The sequence below is a fragment of the Littorina saxatilis genome, linkage group LG9 (assembly GCF_037325665.1).
Source record: "Littorina saxatilis isolate snail1 linkage group LG9, US_GU_Lsax_2.0, whole genome shotgun sequence".
Lineage (NCBI taxonomy): Eukaryota > Metazoa > Mollusca > Gastropoda > Littorinimorpha > Littorinidae > Littorina > Littorina saxatilis.
The window spans coordinates 26,837,842-26,860,957 of record NC_090253.1 but is presented as its reverse complement, the minus strand read 5'-3'; the positions used below and the strand labels follow the sequence as shown (position 1 = coordinate 26,860,957).

Sequence of the window (23,116 nt, the reverse complement as noted above, 5' to 3'; positions counted from 1 at the left end):
CAGGAAGAAATTGCTATTCACAACACAATGAGTCACGTTCACATAAAATTTGAGCCCGGTCACTTTTATAGTTTCCGAGAAAAGCCCAACGTTAAGTTGTGTGTTGCCGAACAGAAAAGGCTAGTTATCTCCCTTGTTTTTCTGATAACGTTCGTAAAAGGCTACAGATGTAAATACTTTGATGTAAAGAATAATCCTACAAAGTTTCAATCACATCCGATGAACTTTGTCAAAGATATAAAATGTCTAATTTTTCCTTTGACGCTGACCTGTGACCTTGAAAAAGGTCAAAGGTCAACGAAACCATCGTTAAAGTGTAGAGGTCATTGGAGGTCACGACTAAACAAAATATGAGCCCGATCGCTTTGATAGTTTCCGAGAAAAGTCCAACGTTAAGGTGGTGTCTACGGACGGCCGGCCGGACGGCCGGCCGGACAGACTAACACTGACCGATTACATAGAGTCACTTTTTCTCAAGTGACTCAATAAAATAAAATAAAATAAAATAAAAATAAAGGCAGCAGCAGAAAATCAGGGCAAAAATCCAAATAAAAACAACAACCCAACTGTTCAATGAATCAGAACACGTTTAAGAAAAGGTCAACAAACATCCGCACGAGAAAAAAAAATCTAAACCACATGGAATCAAGATCCATCAGACTCCCCCAAAATACTTTTCAACTCACCTTACTCAGCAGCAAGGTCAAGGTCTCCAGCACCGCGACCTTGACATTCCAGGTGAAGCGGTCTCCAAGGATACGGATGAGTGGCCCAGTGATGTTGACCACGGATGGCTTGAGAGCCTCAGGACTCGTTAACGTGATGACCTCGCCCAGACCCTGAGCGGCCGCCTCTTTAATCTCGGGCGGCCCATTCAGCAAACCCTCGCGGAAGATGGGAAGGACTGGTGCGATACCCTGAAATACACAGAAAAAAATGAATATACTTGTACTGGGTGAGTTTTGTGAAGAAGTTTTACTTGCTTGATCTGTGGTTGGTCTATTCACACAAAAGATTTGACCAAGATCATTGCATTATTGTGCAATGACGGTCCCGGATAGTCATATCAGTTGTACGGACATTACAAAAAAACAATAACCAACCCTGAAATTTGCACAAAAATTACAATTTTTGATTTAAAAAGAAAGGTCTGTACAATGATGTACTTGGCAAATTTGACTGGAACAAACTGACGGGTCTTGAATGTCACCTAGTTAGACTGGAACAAACTGACGGGTCTTGAATGTCACCTAGTTAGACTGGAACAAACTGGCGGGTCTTGAATGTCACCTAGTTAGACTGGAATGCAAACTATTCATGGGGGTGTTTGTTTTCCTGACAGGATTCAATTCAAAGAAACAAATAAACGGCAGAAACAGATAAAACATCCCACCATGCACAACCCACCATGCACAACCCTGAAATGCACAGACACCACTAAATCGTTATACACCATGGTGTGCATACCGACAGACATGCAAATATTTGTCATTCACACACACACACACACACACACACACACACACACAACAACAAACACACAACAAAAACAACCACACACACACACAACAAACACACACAACAAACACACACAACAAACACACACAACAAACACACACAATAAACACATAACAATAAACACACAACAAACACACACAACAAACACACACAATAAACACACACACAACAAACACACACACAACAAACACACACACAACAAACACACACACACACAACAAACACACACTTTATCTACAGAAACACAGATAACTACACAGAACTGACCTTCTTAGGAATGCTGAAACCTGGAAGCTCCTTGCCCTTGAAGTCTGACGTAGCAAAGCGAACAGCCTGGCGCACACTGGGGATGTGTGACGGCATCTCACTGGCGTCCAGTTTCTGCACACACAACATTCATTCATTGTTAGCAAGCCCCTGTCACATGTTGTAGTGCATTCTTTTTTGTATTCTGTAAATTTCTCAACAGCTAGTGATCTTCTTAGCACAAGAACGTATTGTATGTATGATGAAACTATATTTAGAATGTTAGTGGGCTTCTCTTGCAGCAGGAATATTCTAAAAGTTTGGGACAGCACTTCTCAGTATTCCATTTTAAGCTGGGCCAATGTGCACGAGAAAGTTGCCAACTGGGTGGGAGCCAGCCGCAAGGTCACATTAGTTGAAATCACAAACAAAACTCACTTTCCATTGGCTGGCAAACACTTGGCCACAACGACCACTCCAAAGTATCCAAGATGATAGTTTATTCTAGATAATTTAATTTTCCATCGCGACCACCTGTCTATAACGCCCACTTGTGGTCCGTCCCTTGGGTGTTTGTTATAGACAGGTTTGACTGTATTGGACCCACAGTCTGTCTCTCCCTGGCTGAATGAACCCTGTACAGTGGAACCCCTCTTAAAGACCTCCACAAATCTGAGAGCATCAGGTCTTGAAAAGGAGGGAGTCTTTAAATGGGGGTAAATTTACAGAGGTTATGTATGAACAGAAAATCTTAAAAAGGAAGATTTTAAAACAGGGGGGGGGGGGGGGGGTCTTAATAGGGGGGTTCCACTGGAGACAGGTATGACTGTATTTGACCCAGTCTGTATCTCCAAGGCTGAATGAACCCTGTACTGCCAAAACAGTTCACCCACCTTTGTGATGGAATCGAGACAGGTCCATGCGGCGAGGAGGAGCTGGGGGTCGGTGTGTGTGAAGAGCTGGATCAGGCCGCGGTACAGCTGGGGGATGTACTCCGTGAAGCTGGCCGTGGTGTTGCTGCAGAAGGCTTGCAGCATGGTCACCGCCGCCCAGCTCTGAGGGGCCGTGTTTGCCGTGGCCGCGTTGATCACCGCCAGAAGGTCGTCCATGATGGTTCGAACCCCGATGTCGTCCCCGACCGACAGCACCACCTTCTTGCAGTAATCCAGCTCCTGAGGAGAGATTGGTGATGGAAAGATGAGTGACTGTGTGAATAATGCAATTGTTCTTGTACGCATAAACAAGATCATCACCTACTGTCTACCCCGAAAGCAACGTATGGCTGCCTAAATGGCGGGGTAAAAACGGTCATACACGTAAAAGTCTAGGGAGTTTCAGCCCATGAACAAAAACAAACATCCCCTACTGTCCAAGTGGAAAGATGCTTCTATCCCACACAAAAAGACACATGGCGGATTGCATGAACCTTTACACAGGAAGGACTGTATATTCAACAAGTGTGTCCACATCCACACTTGTATTGCAGTAACAGCGACTGCACTGACTTTCTCAAGTAGACTGAAATCTGCTCAAACCCAACTATATTGTTAACTGCTTGACAGCGAGGAAATCTTCCAGAGACTGATTTACTGACCTGTTCTTCCTCGGGCGTGGCTCGCTTGGAGCTGAGGGAGGACAGCAAGGCAGGAAGGATCTTGCTGAGGTGTCTGGTCAGAGCGTCGCCCGCCACCGATGTCAGCAGCGATAAAGCTTTTGTGTTCACCGGGGGAGCTGTAAGCTGGAATACACACACACACAATAACCATTGATATAGGGATAAACGTTGGTGTAAAGCTTGCAATTTTATTGGGCTGTAATACACGCACACACTTATCACGTGCAGACAATAACCATTGATACAGGGATGAACGTTGAGAAAATAGAAAATCAGGACAAAAAGGCTGGTGGTCCAGGGGGCTGTTAGGTCCCAGGCAATGCTCCTTTTGAGGCCCAGGAGTCAAACCCCACAGAAAATAAATGCATGCGAGTGATTTTTGACACAGTTTGGAGCATCTACATGCAAGTAAATGCCAAATATCTACATATCTTTCAAATTTTCCACAAGCCTTTTTTTGTTTTCAAGGTGTAAAAAGGTTTCAAAGTGTTCACATATTGAAAAGCTCACATGGGGCTAAATCTGGACATTGCTGTAAAAAGACACATAAACATAAACGCCATGACAAAAAGCAGAGTGTGTTACCTGTGGTATGAGGTATGGTAGCACAATACGACTCTTAACAGACATGACTTGCTGCAATCCATCCAGCGCTTGCTCCGCCATACTGGGGTCGTTCTGTGGACACAAAGGCACAGGCAATGACACTTGGTGTTGGTAATATGTGTCAGTCAATAAGTCTGAAGACTCATTTTCAGACTATGGTCAAGTACTTCTGTGTTTCCCGATTAAAAGATTCTACGAAACAATTCACAGCTAACGAACATACTGTTGTAGAAGGTAATGCAGAAGTTTGTCGCAATCTTTGATTGAGATTTGTAGTCTTGGCAAGGTATCTATACCACAACAACGGCAAAATAACCCAAATTTAGCAAAACCTTTTGAACATCTTTGGGTGATCTCCAGCTAACCCTTGGGAGTTTAGCAATAAGTAAAATATGGTACAGTACGTGGAATTTAAACAGTAACTCTTTCCTAAATACCAAAGAAATTCTACAAAACAATAACAGGTAGATTGCTTGATGAGTGTTTTTTATCGTCTCTACAACCTGTACGACTAACCCAGACTGACGCAAGTTTGTTTCCCAACAGGTAACGTACCAACTGTTGCAGGAGGTAGGGCAGAATTTCATCCAGCGCTCGTTGGCCGATGTTGGTGTGCAGATGATCGAACGTGTTGGCAGCTGCCTGTCGCACCTCCGGCAAGGGATCGCACAGTGCGCGGCGCACCGTTGGAATCAAGCTGTCTGCAAACACGCTTACCTGACGGAGAGAGAAAATGCACAACAATTAAAAAGGAGACAAAAGAAATTATTTTGCTGTCATTTGAAAACTTGACAAAGCAAAGCAAAAGATAGTCACACAAAGAGGGCAGGCAGAAAGAAAGAAAGAAAGAAAACAAAGAAAGGAAGAAATTTTTTTTAGTGTTACTTTTAGTGAGTTTAAATTCAATTCAATTCAATTCATTACAACTTTATTATGTGAATGTGAGACAAACAGACATTTTTCTTCTGGTTGTCTCACATTCAGATAATAAAGTTGTATTGAATTGATGTGGGTACATGTGTACTCTTCTTTAGTAATACACATAAGGTGCTACCAGTCAAACAGACAATAAAGTCAAAGTTGAGGAAAAAATGTGCGCCTTATAATACCGAAAGTATGATAGTCTACACCACTTACATGCTCTCGACTGGTGGACCCCATGATCTCGGACAGTCCGATACAGACGCCTTGTCGCTGGTCAGCCTCGTCGGAGTCCAGTCCTTTCTCCAGGATGGGGATGATCTCCGGCAACACTCGTTCTCCAAGCTTCCGCACCAAGTCGCCCAGCGTTCTTGCTGCCACCTGTAAATAAATAAATAAATAAATAAATAAATAAATAAGAGTTTAAATTCATTATAATGCTTGGCTTCTAATGGCAGTAGCAGATTTGGAAGTGTTGAAGAGAGAGACTCGCCTCGCTGCTCTAACTTTAAACAAAACACCTGCATTCACTGACACATTCAGACAATGGTCAAAACAGTCTCCCGCAATAAAATACAGGTTACATTCTGTTGTCACAGACCTATTGGCATTCCAAAGACACATATATCTTACGTGCTGACAAGTTTTCCCCGACTTCTCTTTTTTGATATTCAACTGCACCAGGGTTGAGATGCACGAAGTGAAAGTGGGTCCCACCTAACTGGGTAGTATGCACCCTCCGCATCCAATTGGTTAACATTGAGATTTGTTGTGATTTCAACCAACCAGACCCCACGGCTGGTTCTCACCCACTTGGGTGGAACCCAGTTTTGCTTTGTGCACCTCGGCCCAGTCTAATGACAGAAATTCTCCTGGTATTCTCTGAAAATAAATACAGTGGAACCCCCCTTTTAAGACCCCCCAATTTCAGACTTCTCCCTTTTTAAGACCCGCTTTTCTCACATGTTTTGTTAACAGCCTCTGTTAATTTACCCCCATTTTAAGACTCCCTCCCTTTTAAGACCCGCCTTTCTCACATGTTTTGTTAACAGCCTCTGTTAATTTACCCCCATTTTAATACTTCCTCCCTTTTAAGTCCCGCTTTTCTTATAAGGTTGTAAAAGGAGGGTTCCACTGTACTCGCACAATACTCACGGTGCGTTTGTCGTGACTGGTGCTGGCCAGACAGCCCAGCAGCAGAGAGAAGAGGGTGGGCAGGATCTCGCGCAGTGTCCTGGGCGTGTTGTGGACGATGATCTTCCACACGTGTAGCGCAGACTGACGCACCATCAGCGCCGTGTCGGAACGACCCATGTACAGACCCGACAACACGCGGTTGTGACGATTACCGCCCAAGGCCGACATGATGGCCTGAAGAAAGACAAAACAATCACTGAAATGCCTGTAAGTAGAGTTAGGGCTGGTGCGAGGGGGGAATGAAATGGGATGGGGGATGGGGGGGGCAGAACTTGGATATTATTACTAATGGACAAAACAATCAATGCAACGGTTGAGAGAGTAGTGGGGAAGGGAGAAAAAATTTGAGAGAGAGAGAGAGAGAGAGAGAGAGAGAGAGAGAGAGAGAGAGAGAGAGAGAGAGAGAGAGAGAGAGAGAGGGAGGGGGGGGGGGGAGGAGAGAGAATTAGATTCCTGATCAATAAGGGAGTTTAGCAGGCAGTGAACACTTTTAATTTACATCCAGCCCTCAGTAATAAACAAGCGACAAAAATGTCCACAAAAAGAAGTCAGGGTATCTACCTTTTGAGAATTCTCTGTGCCAAAGTTGTCATCCTCATCAGCAGTCTCTGTGGTCATCTTTCCAGTGACCCCTGAAACAAACACGCCTCAAAGTTATTTCTGTAAACTGTCTGATTCAATTCATTAACTGTGTTAATAGATATACAATACAGATACATGCACAGCCTGCACAACTTTCACTGCAGCCTTGCTAGCTTGCTTCGGCTTCCTGCAATGCAACTCTTCCACAGTTATACATCTCAACACAAGACATGATGACAAATTCTGTAAAACAAACTTTGTACTGACCAGAAACCTTGTAGAGCAAATCACCCAGCAGCTGAACGGAGGAGTATCGGATTCTCCAGTTGTCGTCAAACAGGCCGCGCTCCAGCTCGGGCAGCAGAAGCTCAATGGCGGTGTCGGCATACTGAGAGATGATCCTCTGACCAGCACGCAGCGCTGTGTCACGCACAAACTCGCTTTCGTCTGCCAGTGCCTGGGAGAAGAAAAGAGCTACTGTGTAAAATTTAATGCCCTCGTGCAGTGATTATACGAGCCACTTAACAAACAAACTTTTTGAAGAAAGTCCATGGGTGCATGCAGAGTGTCAAAATGTTGCTTCAATATTTGTCAATGGATGGAATACACGATGTTAGTGAATACCCTTGCTTTTAGTAGGGCAAATAAATCCAAACGTGCTCCTTGTCCACGTTTCCGACACACCCCTCGCTAGTGATTGGCTCGTGAATTGTCAGTTCTCCGCCCGTCTCTCTGCTTCAAGTCATTGACTGTGTTAACAGCATTAATCTTTCTCTCATGTAAGCTATCATGTACACTACCAAAGATCTCCCCAGGCCTTTTGTCCTGGCTTTTACATATGATAACAGTAGCCGTCTACTTGGACACATTATTCCTGCTCCACCTGCCTTCCACAACGCTTTTTGTTTGTTTTGTGTGTGTGTGTGTGTGTGTGTGTGTGTGTGTGTGTGTGTGTGTGTGTGTGTGTGTGTGTGTGTGTGTGTGTGTTTGTGTGTGTGTTCAGAATTCTTTTTGAATTGTTAGAATGTTGAAGGCAGAAATAGATAGGTGTCTCACCTGCAGAATGGAGGGCAGGATGGGCCCCACGTACTGGGCAAAGTCCTTGCCAAAGACAGAGGGCAGGTAGATGTAGGTCATGATGTACCCGTCGCGCACGTTGGGCATGATGTCGGGTCGCTCGGCCGTGGAGATGATGTCTGCCATCAGCTTTTGCAGCTTCTCCGGTCCCATACCCCCAATCACCTCGCTCAGACCTACACGCACAGATTTCACATTGTAACCCCCATTTTGAGACCCCCGAGTTTAAGACTTACTTCTTTTGAATGACCTTACTTTTTCAGATTCTCTGTTCACAACCTCTGTGAATGTATTTCCATTTTAAGACTCCCTCCCTTTTAAGACCTGATTTTTTGGGGGGAGGGGGGGGGGATTTTCTAGGTCTTAATAGAGGGGTTCCTCTGTACATTCCTTCCTGTGTTAACCACAAACAGAAGGCAAGACAGAACAGTGACCAAGTTCAGCTGCCTGCTTATCTAAAAGGATCTCCTGGTATCCAGTGAACTCTTGCCGTCTAACCTTGAGCAGCTCTTTTTACTATAATTAACTTCCATCGAGCATCAACCCATAACTTCATCACTCCCCCTTTTTTCGTATCAAAGCAAACTCTTTCCTGCGTGGCTCTTTTTACCGTAAGTTCCACAGAGTATCCACCATCCCTCCCCCTTTTTACTTATTGAAGCATCTCACAAACTCTCTCCTTCTCACCTTGAGCGGCTCCGGAGCGGTCGACAGAGCTGTTCTCTGACACAAGTTTCTCCATGAGCCAGGGCAGGAGGTCGTCGAAGGTGCCCTCCCCCATGCCCTTGACCATGGCACCCAGGGCGCGTGCAGACACGCTGCGTACCTCGGGCACCGGGTCCAGCAGACACTGCTTCAGGCCCGGGATCACCGAGGGCAGGTAGGGTGACAGGTCCTGGGGAAAAGAAGGGGGAAAATAATCCCAGTTACATGTTTCCTTCAACAAAATAAACTCGTTCACTACAAGAAAATATTTGCATACAAAGCAATATTTACCTGAATTAACAACTTACAGTTTGCCCTTGATGCCACACCAAACACACATTGTTTGTTGTTTATCTGCTTCTTCTGTTTTTGTTTATTGAACGGTTGCAGACCTGTTTACCCCCATAAGTGTTTTGGAGTAATGCTCAGCCCCAAAAATAGTAATCCTGGCACAAAAATAGTAATCATCCAGCATTCGTCGCCAATTACAACGCACATGACAACTGTGTCTGCGAAACGCAATCATGCACATATATCCATCATTCACAAACAAAACACATCAGTCAGTTTTTGTAGTCATCATAATTTCAAAGAAGATCACATCAAAAGCACATGCATCACTGATTCTTTTTCTTTTGCTCGTAGTAGGCCTTTTTCAGTGTGTCAAGCGCTTCTCTACTGTACTTGCGCTTGCCGAATGAGTGAGGGCGAGACTTCACCTCTAGAATAAGGCTCTCCAGCATCTCATCAGACAGACATGATCTCTGGTCAGTCCTGTGCTTTTTCACCCCATTTTGCCATTGAAAAAAAACAACGCCAAACATGTGAATTGATTTTTTTTTTTTTTACATTGTTTTTATTTATGAAAATTGTAGTCTTGACACGGATAGCGGAATGGCGTATTTTTTGCAGAAAATCGTAATAAATTACGCCAAAATCGTAAGGGTAAACAGGTCTGCGGTTGGTTGCCTGTTAAAGCAAGTTACCCAGGACATCAGCTGACGTCCTACAGACAGCGAAAGGGGTAAGAACAAGTTCAAGGAGATTTGAAGGCCATTTCCGGAAGTTTTTTCCACATGTCACAGAGAACTGACAAAACCTGTATACAGTGTCTTATCTTTTGCATCTTACAGATTGACTGACAAATTAATTGTGAAGCCATTGGTTTGTGTGCAGATTGGAGAAAGAGGAAACTGGAGATGAAAAACAACAAAACAAGATGTCCTATGTATGAAGAATTTCCATACCTTCTGATCGGTGAGGGAGTACATGTTGCCCATAATCTGGGCAGCCATTTTGCGTGTTTCGGTCACGCGGTCCTGGAAGGCTCGTTGGATGACGGGCATAATGAGGGCCAGGGACGGGGCGTCCACGAAATGTACAAACTTGGTGGCCAACAGTTTCTGCAAGCACACCGTCGTGCGTTTCGTCGGTTCTTGCAGCGCTTCCAGCAAGATGGGAACGATCGCTGTAACGGATAAAACACAACAGTTAGTTGATGTTTTGTGACACAGAATTTGTTTCAAACTGTCCTTGTTTTACCTCCAGGTTATGGCCTTTGTTCAACACTAACCCTAAATTGTAGTCCTTTTGGTATACTTGTGTTTTCATTCTCCATCCCTACCTTCTTCTTTTCTTCTTCTTCTGCGTTCGTGGGCTGAAACTCCCACGTACACTCGTGTTTTTGCACGAGTGGAATTTTACGTGTATGACCGTTTTTACCCCGCCATTTAGGCAGCCATACGCCTCTTTCGGAGGAAGCATGCTGGGTATTTTCGTGTTTCTATAACCCACCGAACTCTGACATGGATTACAGGATCTTTTCCGTGCGCACTTGGTCTTGTGCTTGCGTGTACACACGAAGGGGGATAAGCCACTAGCAGGTCTGCACATAAGTTGACCTGGGAGATCGGAAAAATCTCCACACTTAACCCACCAGGCGGCCGCGGCCGGGATTCGAACCCTCAACCTTCCGATTAAGAGGCCGACGTCTTACCACCCCGCCACAGCGCCCGTCATCCCTACCTTCTCATTTTTATATCCCCTTCATCTCAACTTCTACTTTATACTTACAGTCCTATGCCTTTCTTCCTACTTGGTAGACCTGAGAGAAATGAAAGTCCTAGAAGAAAGGGTGTCTTATAATGGAGGTCAATTTAGTGAGACTATGAAGAAAACGTCTGAGAAACTCGGGTCTTAATAGTAGAGTGAGTCTTATAATGGAGGTCAATTTAGTGAGACTATGAAGAAAACGTCTGAGAAATTCGGGTCTTAATAGTAGAGTGAGTCTTATAATGGAGGTCAATTTAGTGAGACTATGAAGAAAACGTCTGAGAAATTCGGGTCTTAATAGTAGAGCGAGTCTTATAATGGAGGTCAATTTAGCGTCAGTATGAAGAAAACGTCTGAGAAACTCGGGTCTTAATAGTAGAGTGAGTCTTAAAATGGAGGTAAATTTAGAGTGTACAGGTGAACAACAAGAAGAAGAGGTTAATTTAGTGACAAAACATCTGAGAAATGTGGATCCCATAATAGAGGTCGTTTCATAATGGATGGTCTTATCAAAGAGGTTCCACAGCACTAAGCCTTTAAACCGCTGCAGACAAAAAGTCAACAAATCAACCCACCCTGGATTTCTGGGTTCCTGATGACAGAGCCGATCTGCTGCAGGGCCTGCGAGCCGGCGTTCTGCACCTTGGCGTGCGAGTCCGTCAGCACCTCCGTCAGCTTTGGCACAATGCTGGGCAGGCAGGCAGACAGCTGCTTGGGCGCACAGAACGCCATGGCTCCCAGCAACTCCACTGAACCTGATCCACACAGCCACAGATAAATATACTAATTAAATTCAAGACTAAACAGCATTTCTACAAATGTGAGTTAGTGATTTTTTTCACAATGGCAGGCAGGCAGGCAGGCAGACAACTGTTTGGGTGCACAGAACGCCATGGCTCCTAGCAACTCTACAGAACCTGATCCACACAGTGACAGAGATATATATATTAAGCCTTTCGCTAGCAGCCGCGCATCTACGCGCGGCTGTGAGGTCACTGTTCTAAATACAGCCCTCACGCTAGTCACATGATCAAACCACATGACTTTTATCACATGGTCAGTCACGTGAGTTTACTACAAATGGCTGCCTCCATGTGTTATTGAAAAGCGATTTTAAAGTGTGTATTTTGAGGTTTTTCTCCGGGATTTTTTCATGTGATCCAAGATGGCGTCGAGGTTTGTGCGTAGGTATGATGTGGAAGACGTTCATCGCTTTATATTTGATGTGGTAATGGAGATGTCAGCGATGAGGAAAACAGTTCCGACGAAGAAGGCAATGTTTATGTTGAACAACCTGACAACGGTGAGTCTGATTCTGACTATTCTGAGGAGAATATCTTCGACAAGTACATCAGTACCGAGAGGGCGTGGTCGTGGTCGTGTTCGTGGTCGTGGTGGTCGTGTTCAAAGCAGAGGTCGTGGTGAATGTGCTAGACATGATAGGATCGCAGAAAGTGTTGATTTAGGACCTATGGATGAACATGTACACAAGGACTATCCTGTTTACATCTGATTGGTCTAGATTAATTAATATGATTTTTCTAATGAAGTACCCCAGATTTGGGGAAATTTCCTTCTGAGTGCTGAGGGTCAAAGGGTTAATCAAGCAAAGAATGAATAGCATTTCTAAAAATGTGAGTCAGTGATTTGTTTCACAATGGCAGGCAGGCAGGCAGACAGCTGCTTGGGCGCACAGAACGCCATGGCTCCAAGCAACTCCACTGAACCTGATCCACACAGCGACAGACAAATATACTAATTAAATTCAAGAACAGACAGCATTTCTAAAAATGTTAGTTGGTAAGTAGTTTGTGATTTTTTTCACAATGCCAGGCAGGCAGGCAGACAGCTGCTTGGGAGCACAGAACGCCATGGCTCTAAGCAACTCCACTGAACCTGATCCACACAGCGACAGTGAAATATATTCATTAAATTCAAGAACGGACAGCATTTCTAAAACTATGAGTCAGAAAGCAGTTTGCGTATTTTGTTCACAATGGCAGGCAGGCAGGATGACCACTGTTTTGCCCATGGCTCCAAGCAACTTATCGAATGTTGGCAGATAAACTTAAAAAAAAAAAAATAGGCAATGAACCGTAAAGATTTTCTTTAAATGTATCCTTCGATTTTCTTGGCAATTTAAATGTAAGGAGCTCATACATGCACTGAGTCCATACCTGCTTTAGTTCTCCAAGAGTCCTCCTCCAGTCCTCTCAGCAGAGAGGGCAGCACCAGTTTCACGCCATGGGCACTCAGGTTACGCATCACTGCTCGCGCACACTCATCTGCAGCCTGCAAGACAAACGACACTTGAAAAAACAGCTACATCGAGGGTTGTTTGGGACAATACTATTTCTTTCTGCATATTGCTCAACTAGTCATCACCCTTCTATAAATTCCCAGGTATGTATATGTGTGCCTCTCTGTTAGTTTATGTTGCCTACATGCATACACAAACGTCTGCAACTCCCATGTGAATTTGTTTTGTATCAGTGGGGTTTTATGTGTATGACCCTTCACAAGTGAAAGTGAAAGTGCATGTGCGATCTTGGGCAAGTGTACATGTATGTCTGCCTTTCCTGTGTTTGAGTGTACACAACAACTACTAAACACAGCTTAAACATACACAGATGTGTGTGTAGCTGTATGTATCCACCTACCTCTCTGACATACTGGTTCGCATCCCCGAAGCACAGCAGGAGATGCTGAATGATGTGCACGATGTACGGCTCAAACAGGCGCCCCAGCATGTTGCACAGCATCTCAAATGCCAGCAGCGCTCCTGTGCAACAAAAAACCTTTATCATCTTTTTGGTTGATTATGATATCATCAGGGATACAAGCGTGTCCATCACCTGTTGTTGTTTCAGAGCCAGGATGCCCATGCCTTTGATGAAACCCACTCACACTCACACACACTCACACATCCATCTTAATCCATCCACCCACCTTCTCTTTTTCTGGGGTTCTTCTTGTCCTGGATGGCGTTAGTCAGTGTGTCCATCACCTGCTGTTGTTTCAGGGCCAGGATGCCCATGCCTTTGATGAGACCCGCCAAACCGTAGGCCGCGCCTCGTCTCTCCCCGTAGTTGTCCGACTCCAGCAGCAAGACCAACAGCCGAGACACCAACTCCGGCGCCCCTTGCTTGATGGACGGCACTAAGGGAGGTAAGCAGTTGGCCACAGACTCTTGGACCTGTCGAAGGAAGACCATCAGTTGTCAACATGGAAAACTTCAAGCTCTAACCCTCTTGCAAAAGTAATCACTTCTCGAAATGAACCGCTGTGGTCTTTTTAGCCCAACAAAAGTAAAATGTTTGTTTCCGATGACAAAGCCCCCCAAAAATTGGGTCGGTAGGTTGGTATTTTGTTTGTTTGTTTTGGATTGAATCTTCTTTTTTATTTACACAGACACATGAGGCTTTTTATTGGCGGAGCTGTCTATTGCTTCTACCTATCTCCTGTGAAGCTGTAGAAACAGCTTACACCCGCTATACCATGAAGGGTTTGAATGTGGCGAATCCATAACAGAATAATCTGTGAGAAGCACAGATGCGAATGTAACGTACAGATCCTACCAAAATGTATACTATGTGCTGCAATTATCTTGGGGCTATCCGTTTGCTTAAAGTATCCAAGAAGAAAGAGGACGAGCACCTTCAGTGCATGATGGAAGTGGATAGTTAGTCTGGTAGTCTCGGTTAACTGTCAGGTTACCAGAACTCAGCGAAACTACAAATATCTAGTGAAATCTGTCAGACTCTTTGGGTACGATCCAGTCCAACCCCTGGGGGTTAGGCAATAAGTAAGCTACATGTACAAATTTCTTCTTCTGCGCTCGCTCGGGTAAGGCACATGTACAATTACATTGTCTCCAAGCGCCTCTACCCACCTCCTGAGAAGGCGTAGAAAGGGCCGACACCAGCTGAGCCACGATGGGTTTGACCTTGGGGTTGTCAGAGTCAAGATGACGTGCCAGGTTGCCCATAAGAATGACGATGCTCTGTCGCACGGTGTCGTTGCTGGCCGTGTTGGGAGCCGTGGCCAGGAAATTCTCAAACACCGGCAACAGCAGGTTGACGTTCTCCTGCAATCAACAAGAAATCCGTTGTTACTTTGCTTATTATTATTTTATTGTGTCGCTTGTGTTTTCTGATCGAGCTTCTGGACAATTTGTCAAGTAAGTTTATTTTCTGTATAATAAGTGTTGGTCTATCTGTCCACTTAAAAGACCGCAGGGTCGAAGATCAGTGGCTGTAACGTTTTGTTTTGTCATTATTAAACGTTCAAATAACATACTTTACTTGTTTGTTTTTTGTTACTTTGCAAAGTTTTGCAAATGTGAAACCAGAAGGTGTATAAGAAGCATGGTTTGTCACAAGCATTTACTTTATTCTTTGTGACAAAACACTAGAAATGTTACATTTTACAGTTAAATGATCAGTTACTGTCATTCATTTTGTTGTGAATGCTAGTCCACCAAACAGAAGAATATTTACATATACACAGTTTAACAGTCAGTTACTGTCACTTGCGTTGTGGCGAGTCTGCGAAAGAGCACTTGAACAAGACATAACAAAATGTAAAAACGATAAGTCCAAGTCCCTATCATTTGCTGTGTTCCGAGTCTTCCAGGCAGTGCATTAAAAAGACCCCGAAAATTTACATCTATTCAGTTTTAAAGCTAGTCGATGGTATTCGCTTTGTAGCAAGTCGTCAGTTTGTCTGATTAATGCCAGAATCATCAGACAATTTATATCTGCTTAGTTCAACTCAGCCATAAGTTATAACAAAGACAGGGCCACCTCACCTTTCCATGGGAGTTAATAGCAGCGAGTGCAGCCTCCCTCATGTGGGAGCGAACCTCCGCGGACCGGTCGCCCAGGGCCTTGGGCACGAAGAACGCGAACAGCGTCCCGATTTCCTCCTCCGGCAGCAAGGGTGCGATCTGGGCCAAGGCCTGAGCGACCCCTGACCTAGCTGGCCACTGGTCCGGAGGCTGCTCCTCCATCTTGCGACCCAGGGGATCCACTTTGGGGGGAGGTAACTGTAACGGCAGACAAATGAGAATGAAAACAGGTAATGTAAAGTGTGGTAGGGAGATGTAATCCAGTCTGTCAGGTGGTCTCCATTGTAGAAATTCACGCTGCTTTTTTGGGGAAAGGCTGCTGCCACAGTACTGCCCTATCACACCACCTTGGCATCCTTTCTATGCCTCTCTTCCATTCCTACTTTCTCTCTCTTCCCACGACTTCAGCCACAACCTCGTCTCCCACTCACATAGAGTCTCTGCACCTAGAGGTCAAGTAGCTGTGCTAGGACAGAAGGTAGGTAGGTCTAATGTTTCTCCAACAATTGCACCAGAACTGTGATTGCAGACTTTCTGATCAGGTCAATGCACACACACACCACACTCATGTGAAGTCTCTGTTTTGACCAATACTTGGGCCAGACCGGCAGCAGATGTTGATACACACACACACATACAACTCACATAGAGTCGCTGTTCATAAAGGTCCAGGAGCTCGGCCAGGACAACAGGGATGTAGGTCTGATGTTTCTCCAACACCTGGGCCAGAGCGGCAGCGGCAGCCTTCCTCATGAGGTCCACGTCGTGGTCGACGTCCTCCAACACGGCTGCGTGCAACAGCTCTGGGGGGTCCTCTATGTCCAGGTCTTCACGCAAGCTGCAACAGGCCATGAGCGACGCCGTGAAAAGGGTTCAGGATTGCCATATCGGTTGTAGGGACGTTAAAAATCAATGACTACAACCGTGAACTAATAACAAACAGACTAAGGGATGGCAAGGTGACCTATTTTCACTACCTAGCTGTAAGTTTAACAGTGATGTCTCACTTAATAAAAAACTTTTTATTTCTTTGTAAAGAATTCTAGCACTGTTTTTTTGTCTGTGTCCTTCTCTCTAGCTCACACACACAGACAGAAGTACAAAAGCATGCTTATGTGCAATCAAATCTCAAATAAAATACACACAAGGGACCAAAAACCCACAACAGAAACAACACCATTTTTTCAACAACAACCAAAAAACCAAAAAAACTGCAATGTCAATGACCACGGCAGTAATCAACTTACGACTGTGCTAGCTTATTCACGGATTCTTCCTTGTCGTTGCATGCTATCCACACACGCTTGGCAATCTTCATGGCCACCTCATAGTCTTCCTCCAGACCGGGCAGAACCTCCGTCAGCTCATGTAATGACTGGAAAATAAAGGCAAAAACAGTACATCAACACATGAAACTTGCACTTGCAGAATCAAATCTACAGGTCAAACTAATGCAGTGAATGGCGCACATTTAGCAAGGAAACAACCAAGCCAAATCCAGATTTTCTATAGAGCTTACCTGCTTCTGAACTCAACTTTATGAACTGAAAACAACATGGTAACATATGCAGATTCAACCAATCCCTCTCCTGTGCTATCTTTTATCATTTTTAATTTTGTAAATTTAACCCCATTTTTGGTTTTGTTTCTTTGGTCATGGCAGTTGCCATTATCTTTATGAGGTGACGTTTTTAACCTCCGTAAATTTACTCCCATTTCTTCTTCTTCTTCAGCGTTCCAGAATTTTCTGGTTACGTGTGATCTCGTTTGCCCATTTGGGTTCCCCAAACTATACTCTGAGAGCATAGTCAGCTTCACTCCGCTTTCGTTAGGTAGGCATGCTGGGTATTTTCGTGTTTCCATAACCCACCGAACTCTGACATGGATTACAGGATCTTTTCCGTGCGCACTTGGTCTTGTGCTTGCGTGTACACACGAAGGGGGTTGAGTCACTAGCAGGTCTGCACAGAAGTTGACCTGGGAGATCGGAAAATCTCCACTCTTAACCCACCTGGCGGCAGCGACCGGGATTCGAACTCACGACCTTCCGAATAGGAGGCCGACGTCTTACCCGTCACTCTCATTTCAAAACATCAGTCTTTTTCTGACCTGACTTTCTCACATTTCTGAAGGTCTCAAAAGGACGGGTTCCTTTGTCAACCATTCATCCCTACCTGCAGTGCAGCTTCCCGCACAGCCGTACACGGTGACTCCAAGGCGTGCAGCAATTCCACAATCTCCGGTGTGGTTGCCGTGGCAGCGCCGTCCTCCCCGTTAGCGCACTCGGCCAGGGCCAGCAGTGCTGTGGACGCCTTGTGCTGTAGGTCCAGCTGCATGGTGCCGATGACCGACAGACACAGCGACACCAGCTTCTGACGCGGCAACAGCGCTGGGTCCATCTGAAACACAGGCACAACTCAGTGTTAGCCTCTTCCCTGCCAGCAAATATGTGTATACAAAGCATTATCTGTATTTACTTAAAATGACAACTTGCAGTGCGCCCTCGATGTATACCACACACACACATATAATATTGTTTGTTGTTTTTCTTCTTCTGTTGGTGTTTATTGAACGGTTTGTTGCCCGTTAAAGCAAGTTTCCAGGACATATGCTTTGCGAATGGGTTAAGTTAACACTGAGGATAGTGGAGGTACAAAATCACGAAAAAACAAAAACAACAACAATCGTAATAACGCAAGGTTCTTGTGAGTACATTTAGTTATCTTTTTAACAATAACAAATTATCCCTAACAAATAGGCTGGTTTGGATGACAAGAAAGTGACCCTGAACTTACCAATGACCTTGAATCAGGACTGTGATCGACGGGCCGCCTCATCTGGGCATGCAGAACGATGAGGTCAAGGGCCTCCATGCACACTGCCCCGTCTCCCTTCACCACCTGCACACACACACCAATACACTCACGCTTGGTCGTAGAAATGTCTATCTTTTCTTACAGTAGAACTCCCCTTTCGAGATTTCCTCCTTATTAAGCCCTCTTTTGGTTTAAACAAGGTTTTATTCAACCAAACATGATACAATAATTAAACGAGAAATAATAGGGACACAAACTCAAGCCAACCCTTATATTTCGTGCCCAAAATGAAGATATTTTACTTTCCTAGCCAACATCATGTCAAGTATTTGGCAGGAGGGAGCAAGACCTACCATAAAGAAATGTGTTTTTTCTGTTATGGTCACCTACTTTAAAACAGTCATTCACGTTGGCCAGAAAAGTTGAGCATCTTCAACCACTTAGATTGAGGTGATAGTTCAACAAAAATGATCAATACCAAGCTCAAGTAAATAAGCCAGGTACAATTCCACAAGAACATGTAGCTTTGTGCAAGAGCTTTCTTGCCTGCTTGCATGTTACGCACTACAGACCAGTACAATGTACACGAATGCAAATCTTAGCCTTTGAAACTGACTTGTAACTCCAATACAGTCATACCATTTGGCAGTCAAACAGAATGTCTAGTATAACTCACGTTGCAACAAAACATAACTCTATGACCAGGCATAATATAACAAATCTTTATTCATCAGACAGTTACAGATTGACTTACTGTCCAATCATTTATTTTCACTAAAGAGCCTGGTAGCTCAGTTGGTAGAGCACTTAACTTGTGATCCTTGTTTGAATCCAGGCCCAGACAGACACGGGGTTAACTTTATGTGCAGACTCCGAGACAGTATCCATGCCCCACGCCCGTGTCACGAAAAAGACGTGGGTCATTGTGCCAGAAGTGCAAGTAGCTGATTAAACCTAAACACGCACACATCCTGGGTAGCGTGGCACTGTTTTAGCTGCTACCTTTCCACTGGGAGGAAGCAACCTGAATTTTCTAGCAATGGGATAACCATCATCATCCTCTTCAGTCCCCTGACTGGGACAGTTGTCAGGGGGACATAAGGGCTGAGGAGGCAGAGACCCTCCTCCAGGCTGTTCTGTTGATAATGGGATAATAAAGTAATGGAAAAAAGAAAAGAAAAAAGTCTCATACCTTGCCCCCATTCTTGAGCACAGAGGCCAGCAGGTAATACATGAATCCCACGCAGGGGGCAGGGAAGAGGCATGGCTGTTGGGAGTCAGGCCCGACCAGCTCCAGCAGGCTGTGCACGGTACGCGATGCTTGCACAGCGACCGGCTCCTCCGACCACTGGGGGGGCATGCTGCATGCAGGCTCCAACAGGCGCAGGGTTACGTTGCTCACAAGGACACCTACAATAAACACAGGTAAAGTTGCAGACAGGTACACCTACAATACACACAGGTAAACTTGCAGACAGGTACACCTACAATACACACAGGTAAAGTTGCAGACAGGTACACCTACAATACACACAGGTAAAGTTGCAGACAGGTACACCTACAATACACACAGGTAAAGTTGCAGAAAGGTACACCTACAATACACACAGGTAAAGTTGCAGAAAGGTACACCTACAATACACACAGGTAAAGTTGCAGAAAGGTACACCTACAATACACACAGGTAAAGTTGCAGAAAGGTACACCTACAATACACACAGGTAAAGTTGCAAAAAGGTACACCTACAACACATGCGGGAAAAGTTGCTTACCAGGGCTGAGGTGCACCAGAAAGTTACCAAATGGGCAGGAGCCAGTTGTGGCGTAGGATTGGTTAGAATCTCAAACAAACATCAGTTTCAACCAATCTCCCACTCGGTTGGCAACTTGCTTGTGCACATCAGCCCTGGATACCTCCAATACACACAAGACAAGTAGCTCCACAGGACACCTACAATACACACAAGACAAGTAGCTCTACAGGACACCTCCAATACACACAAGACAAGTAGCTCAACAGGACACATCCAATACACACAAGACAAGTAGCTCAACAGGACACCTACAATACACACAAGACAAGTAGCTCAACAGGACACCTCTAATACACACAAGACAAGTAGCTCAACAGGACACCTCCAATACACACAAGACAAGTAGCTCAACAGGACACCTACAATACACACAAGACAAGTAGCTCAACAGGACACCTACAATACACACAAGACAAGTAGCTCCACAGGACACCTCCAATACACACAAGACAAGTAGCTCCACAGGACACCTCCAATACACACAAGACAAGTAGCTCCACAGGACACCTCCAATACACACAAGACAAGTAGCTCAACAGGACACCTCCAATACACACAAGACAAGTAGCTCCACAGGACACCTCCAATACACACAAGACAAGTAGCTCCACAGGACACCTCCAATACACACAAGACAAGTAGCTCCACAGGACACCTACCATACACACAAGACAAGTAGCTCCACAGGACACCTCCAATACACACAAGACAAGTAGCTCAACAGGACACCTACAATACACACTAGACAAGTTGCTCAACAGGACACCTACAATACACAAGGCGATAGCTGTCAATAGGGCGCAGGGGTCAAAATTGAGGAAAAAAGTTGCGCCTTCTAGTCCCAAAAGTATGGCAATTTACCAATTTCAGACCTGGGAACCCCTGTTTTGCACTTTGAGTATTCTCAAACAAACTTGGTGTATTTTCAAAAAAATGAGCGTACTCCACACAGCATTTGCACATCCATGATTAAAACATGCCTCATGCGCGTCCGTCACACCGTTAATTAAGTTTATCTATACATTTAAAACAAATGCTTTTTTCAATTTTTACTGACAAAAACTGTACCGTATTTGACGGACTACAAGCCGCGACTTAAAAAAAAAATCGCATTGCGGCTTATAAAAAGATGCGGCTAAAACGTTACCTAAACTTGAATAGCATTCACCTAATGGAAGTCGCTGCGGATTTTCATTTCGTTCGATTAGCGATTACCGGTACTTTATTAGCTCTCTACTCAAGACTCGGCGCTTTTCTCTTTCTTTCGCGAATCTTCGTTTTGTCAACAAGTCGTCGTGACAAGCGTACAGAGAAACACCGGATGTATCAGGATCTCGCTCGCGCGAGATTTCGGTTTTTTGTGTCTCGCGATAGTTGGAGGAGCGAGAGCCGCCATGTTGTGTTTTCGTCTGCTCGAAATGTCGTAAAGTCGTAAAGCATCCCAAAAAAGCTTATTCCGGGCGGGACTACATGTGTGTGTTGGTTACAAATTGTGTGTGTGTGTGATATTTTTCTTCAACCTTTTTCACTTTTCTTCTTTGTTTCACTTGTTTATTCTCGGAGCCGATTTCGCCAAATACCGTACTTTCGTTTGCCTGGTTGTTTTGATTGACACGATCCGGTTATATTTTTTTCGACGGCGGCTAATATAGTGACGTAATCATGTGCCAAAATACTGGATCGGCTTCAGGATGGGCTTGTGAAGAAAAGTAGTCTAGGAATTTTTCTCGTCGTATTTTTTTCCCACTGACAGTACTGAGCGTATTCTCGACAATCATGCGTACAAAATACGGCAAAATCGTATGGGTTCCCAGGTCTGCAATTTTTAAGGTTCCAAGTGAAAATGTAATCCCATAGTCTGGACCAGGTCAAAGGTGGACAGAGTGTGCAAAAGGAGTGCAGGAACCAGCCAACAGAATGATTAATAAAAAGATGCAGCAAACTCACCCAGCCCTTGATCGTCAAAGACGTCCTCTCCCAATTTGAGGAAGACCTGGCTGACACGGGGGGCCGCCAGAGGGGAGGACAGCAGAGGGACCAGCAAAGAACACATGGTGTTCATGTCAAAACAACACGTGTAGGGGTCGCCCTGTAGTGCTGCCTCCAGTAGGGAACAGCCGCAGCATAGCTTGTTGTACAACTGCAACAGCATACACAACACAGCGTGTTCATGTCAAAACATATGTTATATCCATTTCTCCAGTAGAGAACAGCTGCAGCACAGCTTGCTATACAACAGCAACAGCATACACAACACAGCGTGTTCGTGTCAAAACAACACATATAACGATTTCTCCAGTAGAGAACAGTCGCAGCACAGCTTGTTGTACAACTGCAACAGCATACACATCACAGCGTGTTCATGTCAAAACATATGTTATATTCATTTCTCCAGTAGGGAACAGCCGCAGCACAGCTTGTTGTACAACTGCAACAGCTTACACAACACAGCGTGTTCGTGTCAAAACAACACATATATCGATTTCTCCAGTAGAGAACAGCTGCAGCACAGCTTGTTGTACAACTGCAACAGCTTATACAACGCAGTGTCTATGTCAAATCAACACATGTGTGCTTGATGTTTTGTTTGAACATCTTTTTTCTATTTGTGTCCACTTCCACATGCAGTGCATTTCAGCACAAGGCAACACACTTGAAAACCGCTGTAGGCTTTACAGAAATAAATGAACCGTGAGTGTTTCTACAGTGCATATACTCATCATTCCCAAACTCTTTCTCTACTTCAAATTCAATGTATGATATGCTGGTTTTGTTTTCCTTAGTACGTTATTCTTGGCTAAATGCAATGCTAACCAGAGTTTTGCTCTAGGCAAACAAGTTCTCAGTTTTTTTAAAGGTGTCACAAAGACCGAAGCAAACAGTGCAAGCACAATTTCTTGCATGCTCGGAATAATGCTCTGCCTCATATTAAAAAAAAAGGTCTATTGTACAATCAAAAAGTATTCATAGACAAATTTCTTACAAGCACTGAATCATGCTGTGCCTTAAGTTCTTACAGCCTTTTTCCGCAACAAGGCAGTGTCTAATTTGAGACTCTTGCTGAAGTCAATATTTGTTTAACCCGTCGCGCCAAATTTCGTTCCAGCACTGAACAGCA

At 44.6% G+C, this 23,116-nt stretch overlaps 1 protein-coding gene across 1 annotated transcript in view; it reads right to left on the bottom strand.

The window, feature by feature from the left end:
- LOC138975746 (stalled ribosome sensor GCN1-like) overlaps positions 1-23,116 on the bottom strand; it is a 61,484-nt gene that overhangs the window by 13,552 nt on the left and 24,816 nt on the right. The window contains exons 22-46 of the mRNA XM_070348494.1: positions 21,946-22,138; positions 19,377-19,594; positions 18,164-18,268; positions 17,543-17,767; positions 16,616-16,743; positions 16,014-16,206; positions 15,330-15,566; positions 14,412-14,606; positions 13,469-13,715; positions 13,180-13,301; positions 12,697-12,811; positions 11,095-11,274; positions 9,715-9,935; positions 8,450-8,657; positions 7,742-7,938; positions 6,953-7,142; positions 6,665-6,735; positions 6,062-6,277; positions 5,123-5,287; positions 4,541-4,702; positions 3,965-4,057; positions 3,359-3,502; positions 2,658-2,936; positions 1,786-1,899; positions 687-917 (exon numbers count right to left, since the gene is read on the bottom strand). Of these exons, the coding sequence (XP_070204595.1) occupies positions 687-917; positions 1,786-1,899; positions 2,658-2,936; positions 3,359-3,502; positions 3,965-4,057; positions 4,541-4,702; positions 5,123-5,287; positions 6,062-6,277; positions 6,665-6,735; positions 6,953-7,142; positions 7,742-7,938; positions 8,450-8,657; positions 9,715-9,935; positions 11,095-11,274; positions 12,697-12,811; positions 13,180-13,301; positions 13,469-13,715; positions 14,412-14,606; positions 15,330-15,566; positions 16,014-16,206; positions 16,616-16,743; positions 17,543-17,767; positions 18,164-18,268; positions 19,377-19,594; positions 21,946-22,138 (4,449 nt within the window). The remainder of the gene's footprint in view (positions 1-686; positions 918-1,785; positions 1,900-2,657; positions 2,937-3,358; positions 3,503-3,964; positions 4,058-4,540; positions 4,703-5,122; positions 5,288-6,061; positions 6,278-6,664; positions 6,736-6,952; positions 7,143-7,741; positions 7,939-8,449; positions 8,658-9,714; positions 9,936-11,094; positions 11,275-12,696; positions 12,812-13,179; positions 13,302-13,468; positions 13,716-14,411; positions 14,607-15,329; positions 15,567-16,013; positions 16,207-16,615; positions 16,744-17,542; positions 17,768-18,163; positions 18,269-19,376; positions 19,595-21,945; positions 22,139-23,116) is intronic.